The sequence below is a fragment of the Myotis brandtii genome, unplaced genomic scaffold (genome assembly GCF_000412655.1).
Source record: "Myotis brandtii unplaced genomic scaffold, ASM41265v1 scaffold193, whole genome shotgun sequence".
NCBI lineage: Eukaryota > Metazoa > Chordata > Mammalia > Chiroptera > Vespertilionidae > Myotis > Myotis brandtii.
The window spans coordinates 439,311-452,007 of NW_005357191.1; the positions used below are offsets into that span (position 1 = coordinate 439,311).

The 12,697-nt window shown below is 47.3% G+C and overlaps 1 protein-coding gene across 4 annotated transcripts in view; it reads right to left on the reverse strand.

Annotated features, from left to right (window-relative positions):
• INSR (insulin receptor) overlaps positions 1–12,697 on the reverse strand; it is a 152,916-nt gene that overhangs the window by 29,798 nt on the left and 110,421 nt on the right. For 2 of the 4 annotated variants that reach the window (XM_005864899.2, XM_005864898.2), the window contains exons 9-12: positions 11,309–11,510; positions 9,796–9,831; positions 4,451–4,722; positions 3,427–3,566 (exon numbers count right to left, since the gene is read on the reverse strand). In XM_005864899.2, coding sequence (XP_005864961.1) covers positions 3,427–3,566; positions 4,451–4,722; positions 9,796–9,831; positions 11,309–11,510 — 650 coding nt within the window. The remainder of the gene's footprint in view (positions 1–3,426; positions 3,567–4,450; positions 4,723–9,795; positions 9,832–11,308; positions 11,511–12,697) is intronic. The other 2 variants (XM_005864901.2, XM_005864900.2) reach the window with 1 other exon arrangement.

The window sequence follows — 12,697 nt, forward strand, 5'->3', positions numbered from 1 at the left end:
CATCGCGCCCTCCCTCTGTTCCCCTGCATGTTGAAAAGGGCTGGTCTGTCTGGGATCGGGGCCAGGGCAAAGGAGGATGGGGATTCATGATGAGGATCCCACTGCTGACCCATGGGCTTCAGGAACAGCAGAGGCAGGCCAGCCCACGGCAGCTGGAGGACACAGGAGTGGGTCCAATGCCAACAGGGCAACCAGGGACCGAGGGGTTCCTAGGACGTAGGACTTCGTCTCAAGCCTGAAAAATTCCAGGCAGGTGGGGTAGAGTTGGTCACAGCGGCAGGAATAAAATCAGGACGGTCTGCAGTGTCAACACACGTCGCTCACTGCACAGAATCCATATTCTCCTCTGCTTCCAACAACACCCCAAACTTCCTCTGGTAGCTGTCCCTCCCCTTGAGTGTCTCCTGCCTCCCGCCCTCAACCCCACCCGGGCTCCAGGGCTCGAAGAGTCCCATTGGTTAGGGAAGGGCACGGAACTAGACCCAAATGAGCCATCACCGAAATGCAAATCAAGACCACAGTGAGGCAGCGCCTCACACCCACTGGCACGGCTCCAATAAGGCAGACCCGGACCGGCCGGCCAGGACGCACAGAAATCACAGCCCGCATACGCTGCTGGTGGGCACAGAGAAGGGTGCAGCTGCTTTGGGAGAGCCTGGCATTTCCTTCAACGTTAAATGTCGAGTTACCATGTGACCCAGGAATTCCACTCCGAGGCACGCATCCAAGAGAACTGAAACATATGCCCACACAAAAACGTGTACATGCGTGTACATAGCAGCATGATTCCTAAGAGCCAAAAGGTGGAAATAACCCAAATGTCCATCAACAGATGAATGGATAAACAAAATGTGGCCTCTTTATACAATGGAATAGTGTTTAGTCATAACAAGGAATGAATTACTGATATAAGCTACAATGTAGATGAACTTTGAAGACATTATGCTAATGAAAAAGCCAGAGACAAAAGGCTACATATTATATGATCCGTTCATATGACACGTCCAGGTCAGTCAGATTCACAGAGGCAGAGAGTGGACAAGTGGTTGCCAGGAACTGAAGAGAGGAGGCGGGGAAGATTGGGGGTGATGGCTGGAGGGGGAGGTTTCTTTTGGAGGTTATGAACATATCCTGAAACCGGCTGTGGTAAGTGTTGTACAAGTCTGTAAATGTACTGGAAACCATTACATTGTACATGTTAAATGGGTGTATTTCATGGTAGGCGAATGTATCTTAATAAGGCTGTTATTAAAAAACCCTCATGACCCGGCCCCAGCCAGGTGGCATAGTTGGTTGGAGCATTGTTCTGTCCACCAATTCCCTGTATGTGCACTTAGGCTGCAGGTTCAATTCCAAGTTGGGGAGCATACAGGAGGTAATCTCGCTCTCTTTCTCTCACTCCCTCACCTCCTTTCTCTCTCTCTAAAAAAAAAATAAAATAAAAATAAATATCAATAAACAGCTCCTCAGGTGAGGATTAAAAAATAATCCTCATCCCCATCAGCACACAGCACTCCCCTGGTCATGTGATTGGTCACTGGGTGTCACATGGCTCAGCCGGGATGGGCATGCTGGGACACCAATGATCTCGCTTCTGGTAGGCTTGGCGCTGAGCGGATATGAGACTTGATACCACAGAACCAAAGAAGGACAGCTAAGAGCTGCTGGGCTCACTGCAAGGACACTTACAATGCAGCTGGTACAAAGGAATTCTGGATCCAGCCATGTCTGAACTCCTTAAACTGTTCGGTTAGGGAACGAATTAGCTTCCCTTCTGCCACAAGCTAGTTCGATGGTGGGGGGTGGGGGGTGGCTGGAGTGGGGGAGTTCTTAACGCTGGTGGAAGATGAGGATCTAACACCCAGAGCCTGTAATCTCAGCCTCTATATTATATACTGAACAAAGGTCTTCCCAAACACCCTTATAAAAGGCTGCACATCCACCCACTTTATGGATATGCCCTGGTTTATGTGTCCACTTCCAACAGACATCCACCTCGTGCCTTGCACTTTTTGATGGTGATGAAAACATCATGAATAAAGTTTTACACTCCCCTCCAATTCCCAATTATTTCCTTAGGACACATGGGATTAATATATACAGAATAAGATAGTAATACATCTTACAATAATGACCCTCTATGAGTCATGCCTCCCTTTATGCAACCCTGAGAGGTCCCCTCCTATACTGAGGCTGGGCTGGCCATTGTACTCGCAGATATACATTCTTCTTTGTTTCTTTTTACAACTCACTGCAGCCATAAGAACAGGCCTCAGGCCAGATTTGGACCACAGGCCATCGTTTGCTGATTGCAGTTTTAAATCACGGTCAAAGCTGAGTATTTGGGACCACATAGGGAGGCCCACCTCACCTTTCTGGCTCGGGGAAGCCATGCTGTGCCCACCTGGTTACAGGATCGCCAACGTTCCAAGACACTGGACAGTTTTGTTATAACCTCTGTAAGGTGCTGGCAAACGCGGGCCCACAGGCTAAATCTGACCCATTGCTTGTTTTTCTAAATAAAGTTTTATTGGCACACACTACGCCCACTCATTTACATATCATGTATATGGTGGCTTTCAAGCTACAATGGCAGAGTTGAATATTTGCAACAGAGACTGTCTGGCTACAAAGCCAGACACATTGACTATCTGGCCCTTTACAGAAAAAAGCTGCCCACCCCTGGATTAGAACACCAGGTAGGCTGGGGTTTGAATCCTGACTCTGTTCTTACTAGGATGACCTTGGACACAACTGAAATTCTGGAAGCCTCCGTATGAAGCTCATTTTGTTATTCTGAGGATTTATGCCTTTCATCGAACCCAAGAGGCATTTCATCTTCACATCTGACATTTCTGAAACTGGGACGCACCCTGGAGACCACAGTTGGGGGTGGCAGTGTCTTCCTGCTTCTTAGCGGCTCATAAAAATAACGGGGCCTCCGTGGCATCTTAGATGCAATAAATGAGATGCAGGCAAAGAGCTTAGCATGCGCAGGGCACACAGTGAGCCCTGGGGTAGCTTAGCTGCTTTTCAGTTCTTAGATCCCATGTCTTGTGCATCTTGGCGCTCACCCACCACCCTGCAGAGCGTCTGGTAGTAAAGACAGGCACCCAGCAAACAGTCACTTATTAAAGTTCTCAGTTATCTGCTCCCAGAATCAGGTAACTCTCGCTAAAGTGAGACGAGTCTCCTGTCATGTAGGAGGGACCCAAATGCAGGCAGCCACCATTCAACTCGTAGGCAGAGCTAAAAGGCAACATGAGAAGCTGCTGAACGCAGTCTGTGGACAGGCATCTCTGACCGTCTCCCTGGAAAGGTATGTAGCAAAGCATCTAACGAGAAGCATTTGGGCCAGAATTTAAGAACAGGAAGGAGGCACCAATGACAGCCTTGCAGGTCCATGCCCAGGGCCCGGGGTCTTACCTCATCTCCGTATCGTCGATAGCTCACTTCATACAGCACAATCAGACCGTTCGGATGCTTTGGCTCCTGCCACATCAAATGAACGATGTTGTTCTCGAAGATTTCATGGGTCACGGGGCCAACAATGTCATCTGCCTTGGCTGTAAGGGGCAGTGGTTAGAGGCAGGGACCCGATCCCTGGATTGAATCCCACCTCCACCACTTACCAGCTATTGATTGTGAGCTGGTTACATAGCTTTCCTAGGTTCCATTTCCCTCGCTGGAGAATGAACATGTAAAACTCACCTCAAAGAGCTGTCCACATATCTATGCCTGTCTGTCTGTCATTGGTTCTGTTACTCTGGAGAACCCAGACTAATTCTAGAAGCCTCAATGCCATATATATTTCTTAATTTTTTTTCTTATGGTTTGTGTGTATTTTCTAATGTTGATATAATGGCTCTGCATGACTAGTGTAACTGAAAATAAGAAAGGCAACATGGATGGACCTTGCAGGCAGTAGGCTAAGAAACAGGTCAGACAGAAAGACAAGTACTGAATGACTGAAAAAGCAGAACTCCTAGAAACAGAGTAGATTGGTGGCTACCAGGGGCTGGGGGAGGCGAAGTGGGGAGACATTGGTCAAAGGGTACAAACTTGCAGTTGTAAGGTGAATAATTCCTAGGTAGCTCATGTACAGCACGGTGACTATAGTTAAACATACTGTACTGTGTGCTTGAAAGTTGCTAAGAGAGAACTTAAATGTTCACCACAAAGAAGGACTGGGAATAATGTGACGTGATGGAGGTGTTGGCTGATGGTAGGGGGGCAGATGCCGTATAATCACAGTGCATATAGGACGGGGTCAAATCACCACCTTGTAAACTGTGTTACAGGAACTTACACGATGTTATATGTCAATCGTTTCTCAATACAGCTGGGAAAAGCTAAACATAAATAAAAAGTTCTGAGGGCAGATCAGTTAAGAGGCAGGGCCCCTCCTTGGTCAGTGTGTGTATCCCGGCCCCGTGGTGTGCCTGCCCACCTTCGGGCATGGTCCTGGCGCTGATGTAGGCCGCCACACTGCACCTCTCCTCGGGGAAATCCTGGTTGCAAGCCTGCAGCTCGATGCGGTAGCCAGTGAAGTGGCGCAGGCCCGAGATGACCAGCGACTCCTTGTTCACCACTTTCTCGAAGGGCCGCGGCTCCTCCGAGCGTGTGGGCACGATGGTTGAGGTGTTGGGGAAACCCAGAGCTGTGGGCTCAGCCGTCGTCACGTTCCCTTCATCACCAAGGGCCCTGCGTTTTCTCGACGACCTGTCGCGACATCAGGACACAAAGGGTCACGCAATCACCATCTTTAAACAAATGCTGCTGGCGAGTAAGGGGCTTAGAATAAAGGGCTGGAGCAGGGGATGTGAGGGAGCAGGTGAATTAAAATGCAAATGGCCAGGAATTACAACAGAGCCAGCTTGCAAGATGCCCTTCGAAGCCTCAGAAGGAGGGGGCAGGCCCACGGAGAGGACGCGGGCCGGGGCCATCGCTGTAGACGTATCACGATGTTGCCCTCAACCTGCTCGATTTCAGGTTTTCATTTTGCAGAGTAACAGACCACCCAGGGTGAGTGTTCAAAATACGATGCCAAAAGCCTGTAAGAATCAAGCGGACTGAAGGGTCCCAGGTTTGATTCTGGTCAAGGGCACATGCCCGGGTTGTGGGCTTGATCCCCAGTAGGGAGCGTGCAGGAGGCAGCCAATCAGTGATTCTCTCTCATCATCGATGTTTCAATCTCTCCCTCCCTCTCTGAAATCAATAAAAGTATATTTAAAAAAACAAAAACAAACAAAAAAGACATACTAACTAGAACAGAATTTACGTTTTTTTCTTTTTCAATGTGAAACGAAGTTTTTCCTCATTACAAAAGTAGCACATGCTCATTGCAGAAAAGTTGGAAAACTAAAATATTCCAATTTATGCATAAGCCATAATTTACTTAACCATCCTCCTATATTTTTAAAATGAGTGTTTTTCCAATTCTTTTTTGGTATTACAAATATTGCTTTGACCATTGTCTCATTGTCTTATTTGATCCTAAAAGTAGATTCCTCGAGGAGAAATCACTAGGTTATGCTTCATACATTGGGCTAAATTTCTATCTGGACCTTAGATTGACTGTGGTCTCACCGCGGCCCATGACGGCCTGATGTCCACGTGGTTACTGGCGGCATTAGGTAACACTGATTGAGGTCAGTGGGGCTTCCTTTTCCTTTATTTGTTTTTCAGATTTTCAACCTGAGGTATTTTTTTGAAGCATCACTCTACTGCTTTATTTGTATCTCTTTGTACTGCTGAGTGAGAACTTTTCTTTCCGTTATTGCTTCTTTCGTGTTTCTCTAGGGAACTATCCACTTTACCCTATTTTTCCACATCCTCGCTCCTGTGTTGTTCATTCACTTAAGATATTAATCTTTACACATTGTGTTGCATGATTTCTTCTTGTTTGCCAGCAAACTTTTTTTAAATGACCCGAAATAGTCTTTCCCATTTAACTGCAAAATTCTGTATCTCAGCCAGTTTTTAAATTTTTTCCTTACAGTAACTGTACATGGGGTTACTTAGGTTTTATGGCAATTATGAAAGAGATCTTTCCCCTTGTTTTGTATACTAATTATTGCTCGTATAGCCACAGGCTTTAGTTTATTTATATTGTCCCTACCTTCCCATCCTCTCGTGCTAAGAGTTTCATAGTTGATTTCCTTGGATTTTCAAGGAACACACCAGTAAACAGGTCAGCATGCTTTTATCATAAGTGCTAGAGAGTGAATATTTTGGGCTTTGTGGGACATACGGCTTTTATCACAACTACTCAACTTTCCATGGCCTTCAAGCCACTGTAGCTTGAAAGCAGCCATGGACACAACGGAAACGAAAGGGTGTGGCTACATTCCTAATAAAACTTCTTCAACACACAGGTAGCTGGGTCCTGGGCCAGCATTTGTCCAGCCTTACACTAGAATATCTGCAAATATCAATGATTTTATTTCCCACAATCCATTCTTTTAAATTCTAATTTCTGTTTTGTGTCTATCTGCACTAGCTAGATACCCAGAGAAATGTTAATTAGTAATTATGACATTGGACGCCTCCTAATTCTAACAGGAACAGTTTTAAGAATGATGTTAGCTTGGTTATTGGTTACATCTAGGTAATATTTATCTTGGTGCCTCCCCCGCCTAAATTAAAATATTTTTAACATTATCTAATGAATTATATGATATTCCTTACTGGGTCTCTTGGAACTAGATTACACTGTTCATATCTCTGGATCTTAAATCATCCTTGCACTTCTGAGACAAACAATATTGCCAACAGTGCTTTATTTAGGACATTTGGACCTGAAGTCCCATATTAGCTGGTCCTGGGGTTTTCTTTCAATGTAGCATCTTTGTCAGGTTCTGCTAAGAGGTATTATGTTAGTTTCAGAAAGTAAGCAGGGTAGGTTTCCATAGATTTCTATGCTCGGGAAAAGCTTCCATATTATAGGAAGTTGTTGCTCTTTCAAAGTCTCAAAGATCTTCTCTGTAACACTCTGGGCCCAGGGCCTGTTTTTTGTTTTTTTGTTGTTGTTTTTTTTTAAACTTAATTGACACCTTTTCTTAGTCTTTTTCAGAGTTATTAGAATATTTAATTTTTCTACTTCTTGAATCAATTCAGATGAGTTAAAAATTTCCCACCTCACTGAAAGCTTCAAATTTCCTAACACAGGATTGTCAATGGAATGCAACATATTAAAATCTTCCTTAGGTCCTAGTTTTATGGCACCTTCTTTACTTCTAATTATTTTTATGTTTTTCCCTATGATTTTATTTACAAGTTTAGCCATATTGATTCCCCCTCCCTCCCTAATACATTTATATTTTTACATTTTTATTTTGTACTTAATCTCTGAAACAATGTATGTCTGCTGACTGGCATCAAAGCCCAGCTTTGCAATATTCTACAAGCTAAGGTATGTGTTTCGCATTTACGTATTTTTCAAATAGACTTTAGTGAAAGTTTCTATTTCTGCTTTGACCCAATAGTTATCTAAGTAACTGACCTTTTTTTTTTTTTTTTGAGAGAGAGAAAAGAACGGAGAGGGAGAGAGAGAAACATTGATGTGAGAGAGAAACACCGATCCAGTACAGGCCTGACCGAGGGATCAAATCCGTAACCGGTTATGTGCCCTGACCAGGAATTGAATCTGTGACCTTTCTGTGCATGGGACGATGCTCCAACCAACTGAGCCAAACCAACCAGAGCTACATAGTTGATTTTTAATTACCAGGAAGTAGACTTTTCTGCTCAAACTTTTAGTTTTTTGTTACTGCACTGTGGTCACAAGATGTGTGGTCAGGAAACAAACCCTACTTTAGGTTTACTCACTATGATTTTCATTGTGGTCTTTTTGTATGAAAAGACCAATGGTTTCCTCAGATAGAAACCAAGGATATATTCATCTTAGCAAGATTCAAACCTTCCTGTGTAGCTACAAGTGGGCCTTGAGAATAGTGCCAAGACGCTGAGGCCTCATGAATAATTGAGGAATTGATATCTCAACAACTGAGAACATAAGATGATCTCCTCAAAGAGGCAAAATATGTATATGCCCAAAGGATTATATCCAAAAAGACCACAAATTGGTCATGAAAGACCTCCATGATCAAACATCAACTGATCCTTCCACTTCCTACATACACAGCATTTTATTGTCCCACAGCTCACACTAGACCTGGTTCTCAACCTGGGTGATTCCGCCCACTGTCCCAGAACCGGGGGACACTGGGCCCATCTGAAGGCATTTTTGGTTATCACGATCTGGGGGACAGGTTGCGCTACTGGCATTAGTGAATGGAGACCAGGGCAGTCCCTACAAATGAGAACAATCTGGTCCCAAGTGGCAACAGAGCTGCGATCCAGAAACCCTGGTCTGGCCCAAAGCCTCAAAATTCTAGACCTTTCTTTTTTATAAGATTATATTCCAAATTGCCACTAGAGGGAAGATTGGGGCCACACAGATGCCTGACCATAAACAAACAAACAAACAAACAAACACACACACACACTCTGCTTAAAGAATAAAATCACCAGGGTGAGTGAACAAAGTGGGTGAAGTGGGTCAAAAGGTACAAACTTCCAGTTATAAAATAAATACTGCCTGGGGTGTAAAGGCACAAAACGGTGACCATAGTTAATAATGCTGTATTGCATATTTGGAAGCTGAGAGAGTAGATCTTAAAAGTTCTCATCATAAGAACTTTTGTGACTGTGAACTTTTTGTGACTAAAGAAATGTGTGACTAAGTGAGATGTTCAATAGACTTATTGTGATTACCATTTGGTAATATATATAAATAGCAAATCATTATGCCGTACACCTGAACTAATATAATGTTGTATGTCAGTTATATCTCAATAAGTAAGAATTAAAAATCCCACGGCATGGCCCCACCCTGCCTTTTCCAGGCTTGCCTCCTATTCCTCACAAGAGCCCTTAATTCGTCCCACCAGCTCGCCTTCCCCTCATGTTCTGTCTGCCCATCCTCACCTCCTGGACAACACTGTATCTAAAAGAACAAAGGAAGTTCATTCAAAGGGAAGCATGCCTTACTGTCTTCAGTGGAATTCAGTGGCATGGCACACCTGGCTCTCACCTATTGTCTCACACTTGTCACCCCCAATAAAAAGGTTCTGTTTCCAGCCCCATCTGGTTTGTCTCAGTGGACAGAGCATCAGCCCGTGGGCTGAAGGGTCCCAGGGTTGATTCCCATTAAGAGCACATACCCCGGTTGCAGGCTGGATCCCCAGCCTTGGTTGGGGCTCACATGGGAGGCAACCAATTGATGTGTCTCTCCCACATCGATGTTTCTCTCTCTGCGTCTCTCCCCTCCCTTCCACTCTCTCTAAAAATCAGGGGGAAAGTATCTTTGGGTGAGGATTAAAGAAGTAATAAAAAATGTTCTGTTTCCAGGCCAGTCCTCCGCACTACCTGCCGCACATGGACCCCGGGCTCCGCGCTGCACACACCGAGGCTGCGCGTTCGGTGAGTGGATGCGGGGGAACACGTGGCATCTGGGAGGTGCCCAGAAAGAAGCCCCCTGATCCCCGTTTAGTAAGTGTGTTAGTGAAGATTCCCCCCCATTCTTGCCCAGATCCCACTTCAGGGTGAAGGCGTTTGAGGGGTGAACTGGGGAAGTGCCCAGTCTTGGCAGAGTGGCCCTTCGCATGCATCAAGCCACAGAAGCCCTGGGTCGTGGAGGCGGCACAGCACGCTCTCCGCTCTGCCTACTCCACGGGCCCTGCGCTGAGCGGCCGCCAGGGGCCACCTGGATGTCCCACGGGTGAGTCGTACCTACTGTCCTCAGCACCAGGGCCTGAAGAGATTTTTCTGTGAAAACAAAACCAACCACTTTGAGTACAGACAGAACTTCTTCAGACAGACCTCTTGCTTCTAACACCCTGGAAGCCACATTCTGTCCGAGCAGCCCCAAGGTGCCTGCCCCCGGGCCACGTTCCCATCACCTGAACCACATCTTCCCCCATAGACGTGGAGAACTCAGCACAAGGGAGAAAAAAAGCAGAGAAAAACCCCCGGGCCCTGGCCTTCGGAGGTCCCCTTGGACGCCATTTCCCCGAGTCCGGCAGCGTTAGTGCTTAGTGGGCAAAACAGTAGCTGCCTCGATGCTTCTGTGCCATTTAGTGCTCTTCTGGCCTCAGGGCCATGGGAGGAAAAGGCAAGACAACAAAAAGGAAGAGGAGTTACGTGCTGATGGGTCTGAAGACACATCTAGCCTACTGGATGAGGAGTGATGGTGGGGGCTCAAGAAGACACGTTTTAGAAGCTTGTTTTATCCCAATGTAAGCCTTTTGGGGTTCGATCCACCTTGGAAATGGCCAATGGTATCAGATGTTCTGGGCAGCTGGCTGCTGAAGTCTTTAAGGGTGAAGAGGCGAGGTCAAGGGTAAAAAGGCAGGAGGTGCCTCGTACATCTGCTGGGGGAACTTGGGGCAAGTCCTCGTCGGCTCAGAAACACGGGCTTTGGACCCATGTCCGGGAGGGGCACCCGCTTCAGGGGGTGACTGTGAAGACTAATGAACTAATACGATGCAGACGGCGCTGCAGGCTGCACAGGGGAGAGGCAGGGAGGCTGCTCCCCGTGCTACAGCACAGGACGGCCCCACCACAAAGGATGATCCGGTTCCAAATGCCGACAGTGCCAAGATGGAGACTCCCTGTGTGACTCGGGCGTCTCATGACCCTCGCAGATGGGAACGTGCTATCCCCATCTAGAGACGAGTAAACCGAGGCACTGACAGAGGTCTGCTTGCAGAGAAGTGAAGATGAATGAAAAGCCTACAGTCATTTTTACTGCAAGCCCTCTCGGTAGATCAAATGTACACCAGCAAGTCCCTCCGCGTACTAACGGAAAACACAGCATTTTAAATAGAAGTCTCCGGCTCTGAAGATGCTGTGCAAAGTCCCAGAAGGATAAGAAGCTGACAGAGGATTTTAAAAGAGAGAATGCTCCGAGCTTGAGACTTGGTGATAAACCAGGCCTGGCTGGCAGGCATTTCTCAGGATTGGCATCTATAACCTTACAAAGTTTGTCTCAGAACCCGGATGGGCAGGGGAGGCTGGATAAAGAGCCCCGGAGATGTCGGGAGGCAGAGGATGGGCCTTTTAACCCCCCCCCCCCCGCTTTGATGAATACTTGCTCTTCTTAGTAAGTTCCTGTTGAAATCACAAGATCTCTCCCTGCATCCGGGGAAGAGGCCCAGCGCGGACTCTGCGCACTCTCGGGGTCCCCACTTCATCTTATCCCCTAGGCCACGACCCCCAACCCCGAGCCAGTGAAGCCCCTGACCTGGGGACGAAGACCACATTGTGCAGGTAATTCTCAAACGTCTTCCTGAACGAGGACTCCTCCAGTTCCTTCAGAATCTGAGAGTCAGTCTTCGGGCAGGAGCAGCACTCGCCGGCAGCCTCGTCGTACTCGCTCTGGTTGTGCTTCTGGGAACCCTCCAACTCAGATGGTGGGGACCAGGTCCGGGAGGGCAGCTTCAACCCTACAGAAAGGCAGAGCAGGTGGACTCAAATCTCCACACACACACACACACACACAGCAAAGAGGACCTGCTCAGAGCGGCTGGGCACACAGGACAGAGCTCAGGGCTGGGGTCTCAGTTCAAGTCCTACCGTGAAGAGTAAGACCTTTCTCGGGGGCTCAGCCGGTGCCAGCTGAGAAGATGCATGTCAACTGTTCCAGACACTGTCTGATACCATATCCCCATGGGACTGGATATTGAAGGTAACCAGCTTGTCCCTGCCCCCATGAAACTTCTAGTGCACAGAGGCTTCAGAACACACAATAAACTAATAATAAACATGCCATGGCTCAGATGGCAGGGTCAAAAGAGAGGTGCCTGGGGGTGGTCTCAGAGACAGCGACTGCTGAGCAGTCCTGAATGAAGCACAGGAATGAGCCATCCACAGATCCTGGTGTAAAGCAGTTCTGACTGAGCACAAAGCACGTGCAAAGGCCCAAAGTAGGAATTTCCTTGGCGTGTCAAAGACACCAAGGACACCATGCAGCGAGAAGATGATGTACGAGAGGATGGTGGGAGGTAGGGTTAGAAAAGAACAGGGGAGCCAAGTCACCATTGAATGAATGAATGAATCAATCAATCAACCAATCAACTGCATAAGTAGATAGACCAGAGGGCAGAGCAGAATTCTACCAGGAATTCTGAGGGGTCCGGCTTAGAGACCCGATGATTACACTAAGCCATCAAGTTGTACAGCACAAATAAAAGAACCTACAGCTCATTCAGGAACCCAGGAGTGGGTTGGAGCAGTGGCTCTCACCCGGGGGTGATGCTGCACAACTGGACACTGGGCAAGGTCAGGAGCCATTTCTGGTTGTCAGGGCTGGGGGGGGGGGGGGACTCCTGGCATCTAGAGGGCAGGGGGCAGGGACATCCTAGAAAGCACAGGACAGCCTCACCCTAGAGAATTAACCAGCCCTAAAAGTCAACACGGCTGAGGTAGAGAAACCCTGGACTACAGACACAAGGGGAGATTGGGAAGAAAATCCTATATAATAAAGCAGTGGTATGTAAATTAACCCTCACACCCTCACAAGATGGCTGCCTATGACCAGGCCGGCAGGGGGGTTAGTGAGGGACGACCAAACAACTGAACAGCAGGCTGTGTGGGGTGACCAGGCTGGCGGGGGGGGAGTTGGGGGTGACTA